At 43.6% G+C, this 17,836-nt stretch overlaps 1 protein-coding gene across 24 annotated transcripts in view; it reads left to right on the top strand.

Annotated features, from left to right (window-relative positions):
- The window catches only part of CADPS2 (calcium dependent secretion activator 2), a 602,399-nt gene that overhangs the window by 428,082 nt on the left and 156,481 nt on the right, over positions 1 to 17,836 (top strand). For 17 of the 24 annotated variants that reach the window (XM_030549118.1, XM_030549116.1, XM_030549113.1 and 14 more), the window contains 3 exons: positions 9,031 to 9,094; positions 12,153 to 12,276; positions 15,222 to 15,242. In XM_030549118.1, the coding sequence (XP_030404978.1) occupies positions 9,031 to 9,094; positions 12,153 to 12,276; positions 15,222 to 15,242 (209 nt within the window). The remainder of the gene's footprint in view (positions 1 to 9,030; positions 9,095 to 12,152; positions 12,277 to 15,221; positions 15,243 to 17,836) is intronic. The other 7 variants (XM_030549117.1, XM_030549119.1, XM_030549135.1 and 4 more) reach the window with 1 other exon arrangement.

Raw genomic sequence — 17,836 nt, 5'->3', positions numbered from 1 at the left:
CACCGATATGACTCCCGGCACCGGTCCCCGGCACCGAGACGATCCTCCGTGCCGGCCCGCGCAGACCCGTACCATCCAGGGTCGGCCCCGCCGTGGCCCTCGAGGCAGCCGTCCGTATCCTCCCAGACGGACAGCGGCTATGCGCTGGGCACCGACCGGCAGGCGGCGCTGTTTGCTGATCCGCCGCTGCAGGACCAAGGCCCACAACAGTGGGGATTCTGGACACCCTGGGCGTACCATCAGGCCCAGGGCCCCCAGCAGCTCCCTGCTAGGCCGGCGACTGCGGAGCGTAGGGCCCCTGAAGCCTCTTTGTCTCGCCCCCCTCCCTCCCCGGAAGGGGACGAAGGGTCCAAACAGCAGGACTCCGCTGTGGCTCCGGAGACAGAGGCGAGGGCTGAGGAAGACCCTCAGTTGGACACTATTGTGCCTGGGGTCTCATCATCCTCCTCCCCGGATGAGGCGGTGGCGGGTACCTCCTCCAACAGTCCCCCCCCGCTGGATCTCAGGGCGCACCAGGACCTCCTCAGGCGATTGGCTCAAAACCTGAGTCTGCAAGCAGAGGAGGTCTCGGAGATAGAGGACCCAATTGTCACCATCCTCTCTTCCGATGCTCCCACCAGGGTCGCCCTGCCGTTCATACGGACCATCCAGGCCAATGCCAATACTATCTGGCAGTCCCCGGCCTCCATCCCTCCGACAGCAAAAGGAGTCGAGAGGAAGTACATGGCCCCTTCTAAGGGGTACGAATATTTACATGTTCACCCGACTCCCGGTTCACTGGTAGTGCAATCGGTGAACGATAGGGAGCGTCACGGCCAGGAGGCTCCGGCCCCCAAATCCAGAGAAGCCAGGCGGATGGACCTCCTTGGCCGTAAGGTGTATTCGGCTGGGGCGCTGCAGCTCAGGGTCTCTAACCAGCAGGCCCTGCTGAGCAGATACGCCTTTAACTCCTGGGTGGCAGTGGACAAATTTAAGGAGCTGCTGCCACAGGATGCTCGCCAAGAGTTTACGGCCATCCTGGACGAAGGCAAGAAGGTCGCGCGCACGGCCTTACAAGCCTCCTTGGACGCTGCGGACTCGGCTGCCCGTACCCTCGCGTCAGGAGTTACGATGCGTCGCATCTCCTGGCTGCAGGTTTCCGGCCTTCCGCCAGAGCTCCAGCACACGATACAGGACCTTCCTTTCGAAGGCCAGGGCCTGTTTTCCGATAAGACAGACCCCAGACTTAAGAGTTTAAAGGACAACCGGGTCATTGCGCGGTCCCTCGGGATGCACACCCCCGTGACACAGCGTAGACCCTTTAGGCCGCAACAACAGCAGCACCGTCGGCCGTTTTCCCAGTTCCGCCAGCGGCAGGACCTTTACAGGCGCCGCGGCAGGAACGGGAGGCGCAGGCAGTCGGGGAACCAAGGGGGGCAGAACCAAGGCTCCTCAAAACCCCCGCCTGGTCCTAAGCCTTCATTTTGAAGGTGCGCTCGAGGGCGCAGTAACAGTTTCCCCTATGGATCCTTCCCCCCCGTTTTCCAACCGCCTTTCGTTTTTCCTCCCGGCGTGGTCCCAAATAACATCGGACCGCTGGGTCTTAAGCGTGGTGCAGACGGGGTACCGCCTGCAGTTTGTTTCGTTTCCTCCTTCCCGCCCTCCTTCCTCGTCCCTCTTCAGGGACCCCTCTCATGAGCAATTCCTTCGGCAGGAGGTGCGGACGCTCCTCAGCAAAGGAGCTATAGAGGCGGTTCCCGAAAACGAGAAAGGCAAGGGGTTTTATTCCCGCTATTTTCTGATCCCCAAGGCCAAGGGGGGCCTCAGGCCTATCCTCGACCTGCGAGAGCTCAACAAATACCTCGTGAAGTTGAAGTTCCGCATGGTATCCCTGGGGACCATCATTCCATCCCTGGATCCAGGAGACTGGTACGCCGCCCTCGACATGCAGGACGCGTATTTCCACGTTGCCATTTGGCCACGCCACAGACGCTTCCTCCGCTTCGTTGTGGGGGCTCGTCATTATCAATTTGCGGTCCTCCCGTTTGGCCTGTCCACGGCCCCGAGGGTGTTTACAAAATGCATGGCAGTTGTCGTGGCGCATCTTCGGCGCAACCGTGTCCACGTGTTCCCTTATCTGGACGACTGGTTGATTCGGGGCACGTCGGAACAGCAGGTGTACAGCCATGTCCGCGTGATCACCGGCATGTTTGCGAGTCTGGGCCTCTTGATAAACACAGACAAGTCCACCCTGAGGCCCACTCAGAAGGTGGAATTTATCGGGGCCGTCCTGGACGCCACTGTGGGCAGGGCCTCGCTGCCTCGGCAGCGGTTCCAGACCATGGCGGCGATCGTTCAACGCTTGCGGTCAGCCCCGTTGACGTCAGTGAGGACATGTCTAACCCTGTTAGGCCACATGGCGGCGTGCACTTTTGTGACCGACTACGCTCGGCTCCGCATGAGGCCTCTCCAGCTGTGGCTTATCAGTCATTACAGGCCAAGGCAACCGCTAGACATGTTAATCACAGTCCCTCAGAAGGTCTTAGATTCCCTCGGCTGGTGGTTGGACCAGTCCGTATTGTGTGCGGGTCTTCCCTTTCACCCGTCTCAGCCCTCGGTATCCCTGACAACGGATGCCTCAGATCTAGGCTGGGGGGCCCACCTAGGGACCCTGCGGACACAGGGCCTATGGTCCCAGGAGGAGGTGGGGCTACACATCAACATGAGGGAGTTGAGAGCGGTCCGCCTTGCTTGCCAAACGTTTTGTCATCAGCTTCAGGGTCGTTGTGTAGCCGTGTTCACGGACAACACGACGACCATGTATTATATCAACAAGCAGGGCGGCACCAGGTCCTCCTCCCTGTGCCTCGAGGCGATACGACTCTGGGACTTTTGCGTAGCCCACTCCATTCACCTCAGGGCTTCCTTCCTTCCCGGAGTACGGAACACGCTGGCGGATCGATTGAGCAGATCCTTCCTGTCACACGAGTGGTCCCTTCGCCCGGACGTCGCTCTCTCCATTTTCCGGAGGTGGGGTTATCCCCGGGTGGACCTCTTTGCGTCCAAGGGGAACAGGAAGTGCCAAGCGTTCTGCTCCTTTCAGGGCAGGGAGCCGGGGTCGATAGCGGATGCCTTCCTCATCCAGTGGTCGACCCACCTGTACTATGCGTTTCCTCCGTTCCCTCTGGTTCACAAGGTCCTCCTGAAGGTGCGCAGAGACAGGGCTCGTGTGATCATGGTGGCCCCGGCATGGCCCAGACAGCACTGGTACACCATGCTGCTAGACTTGGCCGTAGCCGACCCAGTTCCCCTGCCCCTTCATCCGGACCTGATTACCCAGGACCACGGGTCTCTCTGTCACCCAGACCTGCAGTCGCTGCACCTAGCGGCGTGGCTCCTGTGTGGCTAACTGGTTCCGAGCTGCGCTGCTCCACGCCTGTGAGAGAGGTGCTCTTGGGCAGCAGGAAACCGTCCACAAGAGCCACATATTCGGCAAAATGGAAACGCTTCTCCTGTTGGTGCGTAGAGAGAAATCTCCGCCCTATGGAAGTTTCGGTATCCGAAATCTTAGACTATGTTTGGTCCCTCAAAGGGCAAGGTCTGGCCTTGTCGTCGTTGCGAGTCCATCTGGCAGCTATCTCCACCTTTCACCCGGGTGCGGACGGTCGCTCCGTTTTTTCTCACCCGACGGTGTCGAGATTTCTTAAAGGGCTGGAACGGTTATTCCCTAACGTCCGTCCCCCTGCTCCAACCTGGGATCTTAACCTGGTGTTGTCCCGGCTCATGGGGCCCCCCTTTGAGCCGTTAGCTACTTGCTCCCTGCTTTACCTCTCTTGGAAGGCTGCCTTTCTAGTGGCTATCACCTCAGCTAGACGGGTGTCGGAACTCCGAGCCCTTGTGGTAGACCCCCCATATACGGTCTTCCACAAAGACAAGGTACAGCTTAGACCACACCCTGCCTTTCTACCCAAGGTGGTCTCAGCCTTCCACGTCAACCAAGAGATTTTCCTCCCGGTTTTTTTCCCAAAACCTCACTCCTCAGGCAGGGAGCAGCAGCTCCACTCGCTGGATGTCCGTAGAGCTCTCGCGTTCTACATAGAGAGGACCAAACCCTTCCGCAAATCCCCCCAGCTTTTCGTGGCGGTAGCGGACCGTATGAAAGGGCTTCCTATCTCCTCCCAGAGGTTATCCTCGTGGGTTACGTCCTGCATCAGGACCTGTTATGACTTGGCCCATGTCCCTACGGGCCGTGTGACTGCGCATTCTACCAGGGCGCAGGCGTCGTCGCTAGCTTTCCTCGCCCGTGTGCCCATCCAGGAAATCTGTCGGGCAGCGACCTGGTCATCGGTCCACACCTTTGCTTCCCACTACGCCCTGGTACAGCAGTCGAGAGAGGATGCGGCCTTCGGAACTGCAGTGCTCCGTGCCGCGACTTCTCACTCCGACCCCACCGCCTAGGTATGGCTTGGGAGTCACCTAACTGGAATGGATGTGAGCAATCACTCGAAGAAGAAAAGACGGTTACTCACCTTTGTAACTGTTGTTCTTCGAGATGTGTTGCTCACATCCATTCCACACCCGCCCTCCTTCCCCACTGTCGGAGTAGCCGGCAAGAAGGAACTGAGGAGCGGGCGGGCCGGCAGGGATATATATTGGGCGCCATGGCGGCGCCACTCCAGGGGGCGACCTGCCGGCCCACTGGAGTTGCTAGGGTAAAAAGTTTCCGACGAACGTGCACGCGCGGCGCGCACACCTAACTGGAATGGATGTGAGCAACACATCTCGAAGAACAACAGTTACAAAGGTGAGTAACCGTCTTTTCCACTGATGATGGACCTCCACTTCTTCTTCCTCTGTCTCAGAATCTGGTTCTTACATCAAGCAGCTGCTATGATTCCAATGTCAAGATCCTGATAGCAATGCTCAAAAATGATCCCTTCTACCTCCCCTTGCCCTCCTTTGGCAGCTTCCTCTTTTAGTTTCATTAATTTTGGACTCGGAACTTCTTCGAACAGTAGGTCCTGGAAATTTGTAAACAAAGGGTACTCTATCTGATTCTTCTTACTCCTTACCCAACCCTTTTCAGGGACTCTTCTCACAACATACTTCCTTTTACAATTTGAAGCAGTAGAGGAATTGCCCTTAGAGTTCAGAGACAGGGATATTTATTTTCATTACCTTTTCATCCGAAAGAAGAAAGGGGTTTGGCTTTCTATTCTTGCTCTTCAGCATTTCAATAAATTCATCTGCCATTTTAAATTTAGGATAGAGATGCTAGCCTCCATAATTCCCTTGTTAGATCCTGAAAATTGGGTTATAGCTCTCGACCTGCAAGATACCTATTTCCACATATCCATTCATCTGGCCCCAAATAAATATCTCAGATTCCTAGTAGGAACCAGTGCAAGGTCCTGCCCTTTGGTCTTTCCACAGCACTGAGGTTATTCACCAAGTACTGGTCAGTCATTGCAGCTCATCTAAGCAGACAAGGAATCCAGGTTAAACCAACCCTCAACAACTATCTGATCTGGAAATTTCCACTGTATGCATCCAACAAAGTGGGTATTCACCCACGAAAGCTCATGTTCGAATACATCTGTTAGTCTATAGGGTGCCACAGGACCCTTTGCTGCTTTTACAGATCCAGACTAACATGGTTACTCCTCTGATATCTGATCTGAGTAATCTTAAATTCTTAACATTGCTGGACACTAAAAATCATGATCTTATTAAAGACAGTGTATTTACGGCTTATTACAACAATCTGTAATCCTATGTCTTATGACTGCAGAGATGTTAACAGGCCAGTTCACTTTGAATAGTCTCTTAGAATATGTGTTAACTACTTAGGCTAAACAATCTGTTCAACCTGGCATTTAGCTGTAACATTCTGGGCTTGTCTTCACTGAAGGCTAAATCAGCACCATTGCGATTGATGCAGCAGAGTCAATTTAGCAGGTGTGGTGCAGACTCAATAAGGTGACGGGAGAGTACTCTGCCGTCGACTTCAGTATTCCACCTCAACGAGAGGTGGAAGCTATATCGATGGGACAGCGTCTTAACTAGCATAACTGAGATTGACTTAACATCATTAATGTAGACAGTGTCTCTGAGTACCTTTCCCAGACCTGAAGAACTCTGTAACTCAAAAGCTTCTCTCTCACGAGCAGAATTTGGTTCAATAAAATATATTGCCTCACCCACCTTGTCTGATGTGAGTAAGATCACCTGAGTGGGCAATAAATTTCTTTGAAATAACCTTAAAGCTCTTTGCTACTCTGGGCATCAAACTTAACCTCAAAGGGCCCTGTCTTTTTACATTGACAGGACAAACTCATTCAGGAACACACCAAGAGTATGTGTACACCAGAGACTTTACAGTGGCAGTGCTGTACAGATGCAGCTGCGCCGCTGTGAGATATCTCGTGTAGCCACTCTATGCCAATAGGAGTGAGCGCTCCCATTGACATAATTAAACGACCTCCAATGTGCAGCGGTAGCTATATATAGCACTGTGCGCACTACCACTTCTGCTGGTGAAACTTATGTTGCTCAGGGGTGTTTTTTTTCATGGCACAAAACTGTTTGTAGCATTTGTAGAGAGGGTTATAGGTCAGGAAAGGCCATGTCTACTTGTCGGTAGCACTTGTCGGTAAAACTTCTGTTGCTCTCCCGTCGGCGTAACACGTTTACCCAAGCTGTACCGACACAGCTGTGCTGCTTTTAGCTCATAAGCATAGACATAGCGTAAGAGATTATCTATGTAGGTCTTCAACTGTGTAAGCGCATGTTATGAGTTAGCCAGATTAGATCCACCTAGACACATCAGAGCTTGTTCCACTGCTGCCTATTTGACGAATATCCATGTTCCTGAAATCTACAGAGCAGCTACAAAGAACTTGTTCTGCACACTGACAAGACCCTATTCTTTGATAGGCTTTCAGACCAGATGCCTGCTTTGGAAGAGCTGTCCTGAAAGAAGTTTAAGTAGGATTCCCACTACTCATCCCCAAGTAAACAGACAGTTATTTATTAGTCACTAAGAGTGGAATCCAAGTGGGCAAGCACTCAAAGAAGAAAAAACAGTTACTTACCTTACAGTAACTTTGGTTCTTTGAGATATGTTGTCCACATGGATTCCACAACCCACCCTTGTTCCCCTCTACAATAGAGTTCTACGTCTCTGGGATTGGGGATTGGCAAAAGAAATGAGGGACAGTTGGGCCTGCTCTGCCCTTTATGCATGCAGGTGGAGGAGCAAGAGGACATCTAGGGCTCAAGTGCAGCCCCAATGAACACTGTTGGCCAAAATAATCCAATCTCATTCACATGGGGTGCATGCCTACCAAGAGTAGAATCCATGTGGAGAACATACCTCAAAGAACGACAGTTACTGTAAGTAACCATTCTTCTTTTTCCATTATCCCACAACTTAAAAATAGCTGAAATATATCTTTTCAAACTCTCCTAAAAAATTCACCTTTTGGCAGAGACAAAGCATGGAAAAATGTAGCTGATTAAGTGAGTATTTTGGACAAGTATGACTGCATGAAAATAGGTGGTTGTAATGGAAACTGTTTTGTAGCCTTAATTCTAATGGCAACTACAATACAGAACTGTAATTATTAATTATGGCCCTCTATACTTAGATTGTTTTCAGCATTGACCCGGGATTACATGCATTTTAGAAGTGTTGCATTATTTACATGTCATATGAAGGAAGCATATGAATGTACCCAGAGGGATCTCTTGATTTGAAATGCTGAATGTAATCCAGGGATCAATAACATGTATTCATAAACGATGTCACCTACAGGTGAACAGGACTAAACAATAGAAAAGACAATACATGGATTATGCAAATACTTTGAGAAGGTTTAAGAAGGAGGAGGCAAATACAACAGCCAAAGGTGTATTTTATTTAAAGGTGGATTAAGGCTAAGGATTAAATCTGTTTTGTTAATTAGTTATTATGCCCAAGAGTTGCTAGCACAACAATAAGAAACAAGCAGAAAGAAGGAGATAGTGTACTGGCACTATATCTGCTGAAAAGATTTGTCTGACCTCTTTTTCAGGGCTTTATTATAGGTTGGCCAAAGCGATTACTAAAATTCATTGCTCTGAATCCTTTTATTACTGGTAAAATGATGTTAGAAAATGAAGCAGCCATTCTCACTAAACAATAATAATAATGTTAAAAGAAATGTAGTTTCATGCAAATAATCTCAGCAAAGTAGAAAATCCCTTTTTTGATTGGGGATATCCCATCAAAATACAGGTTTCATAGATAAGACTAGGATAACGTATATGTTCTAAACTCTACAGACTTGAAGGAGTGGCAGGTGGGTTTGTTTGTTTGTTTCTGTAATCTGTTGAATTTCTGGAATCTTTTCTTTTAATTAGTTAAGCGCCAAAAGTGTGATGGTGCTGTATGATTCATAAGAGGCTTGTGTCCTGGAAATCTTCCAATTAAAGCCAATATAAAATGCATTCATATGTAATGTAGTTATATAACAAAAGAGGAAATATTAGAGGAAATTTGCACCCATTTTAGTATTAATACTTTAAAAGTTTAGACAGAGATTTTCTTATGATTGTTAAACTAATATTAAAGCAAGATAGAACAGATAAAATGCTACTTTACAGTTTCTTACTGGGATGTCTGCTAAAGTCATAAATGAAATCCCTTCTCAACACCATGGACACCTCTGACACCAAACTCGGAATATTTTTGTAAATACCATTCATAATTTAATCACTGTAATGGGTGCTTTTTACCTTTTGGACTTTCAGATTCTTGGGGCTAAGCAAGAGGGATTCAGATTTCATTTAATGTTATCCTATATATTGGATTAATGAAAAGATTTAAAGGTGTCTTCTGTCAATTTACAGTATACATGTACCTTGCATTAATGTAAATTAAGGGAATGATGTATGCACATTATATGTAAAATAAAATTCTTAATTTAGAAATTACACTCTTGATTAATGGGTCCTGTGTTTTGTTGTTTGTTTTGTTGTTGTTGTTTGTTTGTTTGTTTGTTTTTGAAGATACTGTTTCCCTTTTGGACGTCCTGAAGGAGCTTTAAAAGCCACACTTTCATTACTTGAAAGGGTATGTTTTTTTAATTTGTTTTAATCCTGCTGGAGTACTTAATCTGTGTGTCCTATTATAATTGTGCCAGTGAGGACACCTGCACTTCTGTTTAGATACTGTTTTACTGGTTTCATTAATGCACTGCAACATTTTTCAACCATGACATATAGAAAATATTTACACAAATTTCCCAGAAGTCATTGCAGTGATTTCCTATTTCTTTATAAATTGATGGTTATTGAGCACAACCTCTCAAATGAAGGTGGTTATGATGAATCCTTGTCATGTGCCACCTGAGGCACATTGCGCATATGCTTAACTTAACTTAAAAAACCTCCATAAAATTGAAATAAACTCCCAGTAAGGGCAAAAGTCAATTTAAGAAGAAAAGGCGAAGGGCTAAAGTCAGCCAAATTGGCCTGGAGAGCTGGAAATAAACTCTGGTCCTACAAATCCCCTACACTGGTTCATAGGAAGGACAAGCAGTGTTAACAGCATCTATCCTCCCTTGGGAAAGAGGAGCTTTACATTTTAGAAATGACTCCATAGGAGTGGGAGGCTGCTGAGGGAATGAGCTAAAAGAAAACATTGTGTGACCACCCAGGCAATATCCCAGGTTGTCTAATACTGCCCAGCATTTAGATGGCACCTGACCCCGTAGCTTCACCGAAGTGGAAGTGGCAGCCATTTTGTGCCACTGAAACATTCCCTTGGCAGATTTTCTGCCTTAGAAGCCCTCTGCCAGGATCTATACCCAGTGGTGAGTTTGATTCTATCTATCCATTTTGTTTTAAAACTAACTTCATGTACTATTTTACCATATGTTTATAAATCTGTTATGTGAAAACAGCATTACAATTTGTGTTGCTGCAGAATGTGCATTTGCATGTGCAAGTGCCAGCTTTGCATGCATACCTGGGACCCCATTTTTTTTTATACTTACTTTTGAAAAATTTGGTTCATGCTTTCTAGTGTAGATGCTTTGATTAAAGATCAAGTCTAGAATAAACATAATTATGTAAAATCAGAACTGATTATTGGTCACAGCTAACTACAGGCAGCAAAGTGCAAATAAGAAAATTTTAAATAGCAAAATTAAGAGATGTAAGTGAAACATTAAAGCAATTTTTAGCTTTGTTGGATTATTAAAAATAGTTAGAGGCTGGAGGATATCAGACTCCCTTAGTATTATCTTCAAGGGAGATATAAATATCTAGATTTACATATTAAATTCTCCATGACCAATTCACCTCATTTATAACGGTCTTGATTTTTCAAATCTGTATTTAAATTTTAGTCAGTAATTAAGTGTGTATAAGAAAAATCTTTAATTTGTTCAAATGTTTATATTTGTCCACACATTGAAAAATGTAAATAGTTCTTTTCTGTATTTTTGTACATACTTTATTTATATTTTAAGCTACTAAAAGCCAACATATATGTAAAGATTGAGTGACATTGAAGTCACTGGCAAAGCTTCCGTTGTCTGTCCATACCAGAAGAGACATAAGGCCATGGATGTGGTTTAACTAGGCCACAGTTTTCTTCACTTATAATATCTGGAAGTACCCAGCAATAAATTGTACAGTGCAGAGAGCAAACGTCAGCTCCCTGCTGATCTAAACATAGGAGCTCCAATTCCCCTTCCTCTACTTCGTTAAAGTGGGTCAAGAAAAGGAGGGGGGTCTCAGTGATGAGATGTAGGAGACCCAAACCTCCATTACTCAGTTCCCATAAGGGATGCTTTCCTGCAAATCTTTTTCCAGTGCATTTTATCCAATAGCAGTATCCCATTTATACCAAGTACCTGCACTGGTCATCTGCCACAAGTTTTATGAATTAAGTTGCAATATTATAATGTAACCTCCTAACCCTACCCCACTTGGTCCCAGACCAGCAATGGGGAACGCAAAAAAACCCAAGCCATTCCAGCCACTTTGGCAGTGAGATAAAAATTACTTCCCAACCTTCAAAGGAAAAGGGGCAACTACCACAATACCCACAGCAGCTCAACACAGGACCTGGTCCTTTTGCCAGCTTCAAGGGAAGTGAGGGCTTCCAGCCCAATCTGGGTAAAGAGGGTCTCTCCATGGCTACCTAGGCCATAAATACCCACACCACTCTTCTGGTCAGCAGGAAGGGCAATGCAGTGAGCTTGTCCTTACATGACCTCATCTGCTTCCTATCCTTCCTGTCCATCCCTGTAAACTTCCCCCTTCTTCCCATCTGCTGTCAGGGATCCCTTAAAGGGACAATGCTCCTTTTCTTCCAGCTAGCCAGAAAAAGACCTACTCTCATAAAGGTTGCAGTGGGTATGTTAACTTCAAAAGGGATCAGGATTTTATCCTCAGCCCATTTTATCTTGGTTATTAATTTTAAATGCTGGAAGACTAGTCTCCTTTAATTTTTTTTTATAAGTGTCACAATGTTTTTGAAAGGCTGTTTATGTTTACTAGCCTTCTGCTGATTCAAAAATTCAATGAAAGTCTGATACTTGTGCTGCCTAAAATAGCTAATCCTTTTTCATAAAATGAGACCTGCTTGATTTTAATAGGCATATGCAGGAGGAGGAACAGTCAGTAATGGCACATCTTGATGCTGTGCTCTTCCAGTATTTTTTTTTCATCTGTCAGTGAGTGTTATGCTCATGAAATTGTTGGATGGATTTCACTGGCAAAGGCTTAGAATAGCACAGATAAGTGCTCCGCAAATTTCGCTACTCACATCTCTAGCTGTGTGCCTTAATCTAACCTTCAACACTTCTGGTATTCCAGTCCTGGTTCTCGCTAGAACAGAAACCGACAATCATGCTGAATGGTGCTACGCTGTAGGGATGGTCTTTTAATGTGCATAAATGAGAACAAGAATGAAACCATCAAATTAATGCAGCATAAATCAGGGTTTGAAGTCAAATCTTCAGAGCTAGTTTATTAGCCAACTGTTATCTACTGAAATGCCTCTTTGATTTCTGCATTTATTAGCAAATCTAAAATAGCCACTAGCGTACATTCAAATTTTTCTCTTGGGCTTCAACTAATGTGTGTAACCAATGTGTCTATGTTTCTCTCTGGGATAGGTTTTAATGAAAGATATTGCCACTCCCATACCAGCAGAAGAGGTGAAGAAAGTGGTTAGAAAATGTCTGGAGAAAGCTGCCTTGATCAATTACATGCGACTTACAGAATATGCCAAAATAGAAGGTTAGTACAGTGATCAACTGCCAAAGTGGCTGTAAAAGCCAGTAATGCCTATTAACTGTGAGCAGCCTTTTTCCTTTCCTGAACAAACCTGTACCACAGCAAGGGGACATGTCTCATTAAAATCTCAGCTGGTGAACTATAAAGCTTTTTCCTATTCATTGCTTTAATATGCCTCCTGGGACCCTGCTTGAATGAAAGATCCAGAGTTGATGTTTAAGTTATCCTTTGTTCTTATTTGATTTTTCTTTAAGCCTAAAAGTGTGTTCATGGCTTATTTTTAATTTCTCTAAGTATTCCTAATAATTAAATTATTGGCAGTACATACTTGCCATATCAGCAATAACAGTGCCCTGAAACTTGGAAACCAAGGTGAAAGAGACCTTAAGCAGCCAAATAGATAAGAGTAATTTTGTTTGTTGTTGTGATGTCTTATCATTGTCAGTCAGAGATGGAAAACTTACTGGTGGTATATATAGTGAGATGTAATGGTAAACTGTTGAAATATCAAGTATCTTTAGATTATTTCTGTTACTGAATTTATAAATAAGCATTATTTTTCATGATGATCTATACTTTTTCTTTATTTACAATTCGTATACATTTGGGATAATGAGATCTATCAGAATTGTTGCTAGTCATGGAGTAGTTTATGATGTGCAATGTTATTGTTCAACATAAAGCTTTTATTACAGTAAGTCATAACATTGGGAAAAGTTTATGAAGCCATAAATGCAATAAAATTATTTTCAGAACGCATAAGGTGGTGTACCAGTCATCCATTGTATACTGGTACAGAGTTAACTTTAGGATCAGGAAGAAGGCATGAATCTCATCTTTAAAAAACATAGACAGTAGATGAGTTAGTTAGCAGAAGAAAGACCATAACATATGCGTAAGAGTTGCATGTTATTACTAAACATTAAAATCTTTTTTAATATAATTTGTAATAACATTCTGGACTTAAATACAGTAATGATATCAAAACCCAGTGAAATGAAAGGAGGCCAATGTTTGTAGAAGTATTATTTATTTATTTATTTATTTAACTCCATCTCTGGTCAAACTCACTGACAAACATGAGTTAACCAATCTCATGAGTGATTAACCAAACAAAGAGAAAAAAGCTATTTCATCACTATAGCAACCAATATTATATAACAGCAGTAACAATGTGAAGCGACCTTAGTAACCAGTTTAATTATGATATCACATTGTGTTAAAGCAAGAAGGATGAATATTAGGGGCTTTTTTAAAATGAGAGAGCCAAGATACCTCTTCTTCCTTAGCTTTGATAGTATGCATACTCATAATGGGGACTTCTGCTGTTCATTAATCTTGAGCTTTTAGCAGAACTGTTAGAATAATAGGTATAAAATTTTCAAAAATAAATTAGACACCACCAAAGCCTGTAAAAGAAATGTACTAATTTTAAGTTGGATGCAGAAACACTTTATTTGCAGTTTTAAAAAAAACAGCATTGCACAGAGGTTCTGAATTTTATTCTGGAAAAGTGTGGGAATGCAATTCTCCTATGGACCACATTCTGCATTTTAAACCACACATATAGTTCCCACTGAAATAAACAGGAGTTCCATGTGAGCATCCAAAGCAGAAGTTTGACCCACTATATATTCTGACTAAAGTGAATTTCGTTGGGGTTTACTAAGCCCCTGCCACGTTGATGCATAATTAGCTTGCTCTAAGTGCAAGGCACGTAATGGAAAGTCCCAGATACAAAAGTCCATCTTTTATATTTTCTTTTATATATAGAAATATATAACATCAAGAAGACAATTTTTTTAAAGAACAAGAGAGAGTATACATGTCCTAAATCCCTATTGGCACCAAAACCTCATATGTCAAATACCTTATCCAGTATCTTGCATTGTATCTCTTTAGATTGATAGCAATCCTGGTCTGTCTTCATGTACTGAAGTGGAGTTCTGGGTCCCCATAACAATAAGTATTACTTGCTTACTCTCTGCATTGGACTGTGGGAAGCATGTAAGCATTATGTAACCTGCACAGCATTCATGAGTATTGGAGCTGATGCCTAATCAATTAATATTTCCAGTCAACAAACCAGCTTCAGTTAGTCAAACATCAGCCTACTCCACGTGCTCTAGCAGTTATATTGGCTACATATAAATCAATAACAATGAAGTACAGAATAAAGCTACAAAGATGGTTATCATAACAATAGTAACATACAGTGTTCTTATTCTGTGTTTTACTGCTTTTTCTCTCACCAATTTCCCAAGCACAATATGGGATGGATATGCAGGCTCAGTCATTGGGCATAAACCAGAAAGAGAACTGTTCCTAAAATATAGTCAGATGGGAGTAGCAAATCAACAAGGACTACATGGAAAAGCACATGCATTACACCCTCAATGGGAAAAGTCAGGTGATCTGTGAAAACTCAAACAGGACAATCGGGGATTAAGAAATATCCTGTATTATTTGAAATGAAAATGTACTATACATTTAAATACATGATGAAAATAGAAAATACCATTATCAAAATTTCAACACGAGTTCAGCTTATTTTAATCCTATTTCATTTCCCCATTTTTCTACTCCTTTCCCCACATATCTCTTCATTACCGAAGAAGAAGTCTGCTCAGAATATCATTGTTAAAATTATCTATTTTTGGATGAATAGCATATGATTAATTCATTTTTTGAATTGCTTAATGATATTGAATTTTAAAGTGAATTTTTCAGTGCCTGCTTTTTTTCTTAAACTGATTTGTGGTTGTCAAGTTTTTATTTGAAGAGCAAGAAGTGTAGTTTTCTGGATGCATACAGAAAAGTCAGTCAAAAATTTTAAATAGACAAGCAGTGAAATGCCTGATTTGATATTTGTTCTGCTTTAATGGGGTTAAATTAAGCACTGTATTTTTCTCTGATGGTGTCTTCATTTCTTTTTTCTTGCACTTTAGCAACAGCAGAGAAGGATCCAGGTGATTACTATTTGTGTGTATGCATGATTGTACCATTGCTTTCAGTGTGTTATATTTAAGTTAATTTAATTTATTAATTTATTTAAACAATCCCAGCATTTGAACCAGAACACAATAAAACATTACAATTTAAGTTGTGCTTGGAGTATAGTCTATGCATTGTTTGCCTATAGTGAAACATACATATGATATGTATTATTTATTAACAATCTAGATAATGGTAAAATTCTGTAATTTCTGGAGTTTAATATAGTTTTGAGAATAATATTTTCATCACATTCTTCAAACAGAACATTTTGTTTAATTTGAAAAATATACACAGAGGAATTCACTAATAGCTTCTTTGGGTTTTTTTTAATTGACTAAATTTATAATTAAAGGGACATTGTCAAATTACTTGAGACCCAAACTTTAGGTTTTCCGAGTATATGCTTTTATGAAACGTAATGGGCTAAATCCTGAATTTGGCCCTCTGTTTTTACTCAGGTTTTACTCCACTGAAATTAATAGAAGATTTCCAGAGAAAGGACCTTAATGTTTGGCCCCATGTAAATGTAATTGTTTCCAATAAAACTTTAAGAAATAGGAGGAAAGATTACTGGCAAAAAATTGTTTAAATGGAAAATATTCTCTTATTTTTGTTTGCAGTTGAAACATGACAATATCTTTCTAATATATGAGAATCAGAAAGTGAAACTTATTAAAAACTACAGTGAAATTGACTATCTTATTTTCATTGATCCACCTGAACTCTCTATATACTAGTGTTTTCTGCAATGTCCATTACCACCCCAATGGGTGCTCCATGGAGTCTTCTGCTTTCCACTTTGCCCAGATTGTTTGTTGGGTGTATGCTCACGTGCGCACGCGCACACACACTGCATGCCCTAAAAATGGTCAGATTGGATTAGCTTAATCTTCTTTCAAAGCTAGTTCCACAGTCAAATGCTCTCAGTAAAATAGCTAAGATGCCTTATTTCTGTCTCACATTTCGTTCGGATCTTTGTAAACTGCATTGTTACAGAGGAGAGAAGTTTTGAGAGCTCGTGGATGGAGATGTCTTTTAAGATCAGGACCAGGAACTTGAACTAGCAACAAAAATCTTGCTCAGTCACTCTCCAGATGGGAAGGGGGAAAGGCCATGATTATTACCTAGATAAAGTGGTGGAATAAAAATGTTTGTTAAATCTTCAGTGTTCACTCCTAGTCTAAAAATGAGGCTCAGTGCATGTCTGGTTAGGAGTATGGTGCTGCCAATTCTTGCAATTTTATCATGAATCTTGTGTATTCTGCATTTTTCTTAAAGGTCCAGCTCCTAGAGTTGTGCAGTTTTGTTCTAATCCCAGTTTTTAATTAAAAAAAAAAATTTTTTGAGTGCTCACGGCTACAGAGAAGGGCTTGAAAATACAAACCATAATGGCCCAAAACCACCAGAAGGGAAATAAAGAGAACCCAGAATGTGTATTTTTAAAAAAATCAAAAATGGTAAGCTAAACTCATGATTTTGGGGGGCCTCACTCATGGTTTTTTGAAAACTTAGGGTTGGCAATATTGGGTGTGAGCTTGCCAGTGAGAAAGACAAGGCTACCATGGGGTACCAAAGAATGGATGCTATGGTAATCGTAGTTCTATTTATGTGGACACTAATTTCCCCAAGCATTAATCTTGGGGATTCTGGCAGCATGATGAACAGTGGGTCTGTCTGTTCCTCTAGGAACTCAGGAGAGGCCTCCTCTGGACTGTAGCCCCTTGGTGTCTTAGGTTTCTTTGCCTTGCAGACCACATTTGTTTTCTGGATTGGGGCATCTGAGACTGAAGCGGAACAGGACTGATGTTTTGCTTCCCTTTGTCTTTCACTATGTCTACACCGGTGCACATATTCAAGTACAGGACTTTGTACAGCTCACACATGCTTCCCAAACCCATTCTATATTATGCAGTGCTGCACTTGGATATAACACTGTGTACACATGTATACATGTGTCCACGTTGCTGCTGCTGTTACATGTCTCAAGAGACCAGGTCATAGGTGGTTGGGCCTAATGGTCAGAGCAGGAGTCAGGCCTAATGGTTGGAGTCTGAATGGCAGAGCCAAAGACCGAGACAGAGTTGATGCTGAGGGTCAGAACCAGATTACCTGGAGTCAGGGAAGGCAGAAGCAGGGCTGGTTCCGAGATAGAAGCGAGGCTGGGACAGGACTAGAACAAGAATGGGACAGGGCAGAATCTAGGCTGGAATGAGGTTGGCTCAGTGCAGGAGCAGGGCTTGATGTGAGCTGAGCACAGGGAGGCAGAGAATCTGCTGGACTGTGCATTGAGCAGGCACTCATCCTCTGCAGCTGTTGGGCTTAAGAACAAGCCAACTGACTGCCTTAGCCAATCAGGTGGCTCTGCTGTAGCCTAGCAGTGCTTATTGGCTGCCTGACAACTAGGCAAGTGCATCTGCAGGTCCTCATCCCTGACAGTATGACATTAGCACTATCATTTTGGGTAGTGTGCTAGAGTTCTGTGTCTCAGAGAGAGACACTGTAGGAACCGCTTTACTGTGTGCTGTTGGTATTGTCACTTGCCATCATACATTTGCTGATGGCAGTT

This window comes from Gopherus evgoodei, chromosome 1, assembly GCF_007399415.2.
Source record: "Gopherus evgoodei ecotype Sinaloan lineage chromosome 1, rGopEvg1_v1.p, whole genome shotgun sequence".
Classification (NCBI taxonomy): domain Eukaryota; kingdom Metazoa; phylum Chordata; order Testudines; family Testudinidae; genus Gopherus; species Gopherus evgoodei.
The sequence above is the reverse complement of the archived record's forward strand: the minus strand, read 5'-3'. Positions and strand labels throughout refer to the sequence as shown.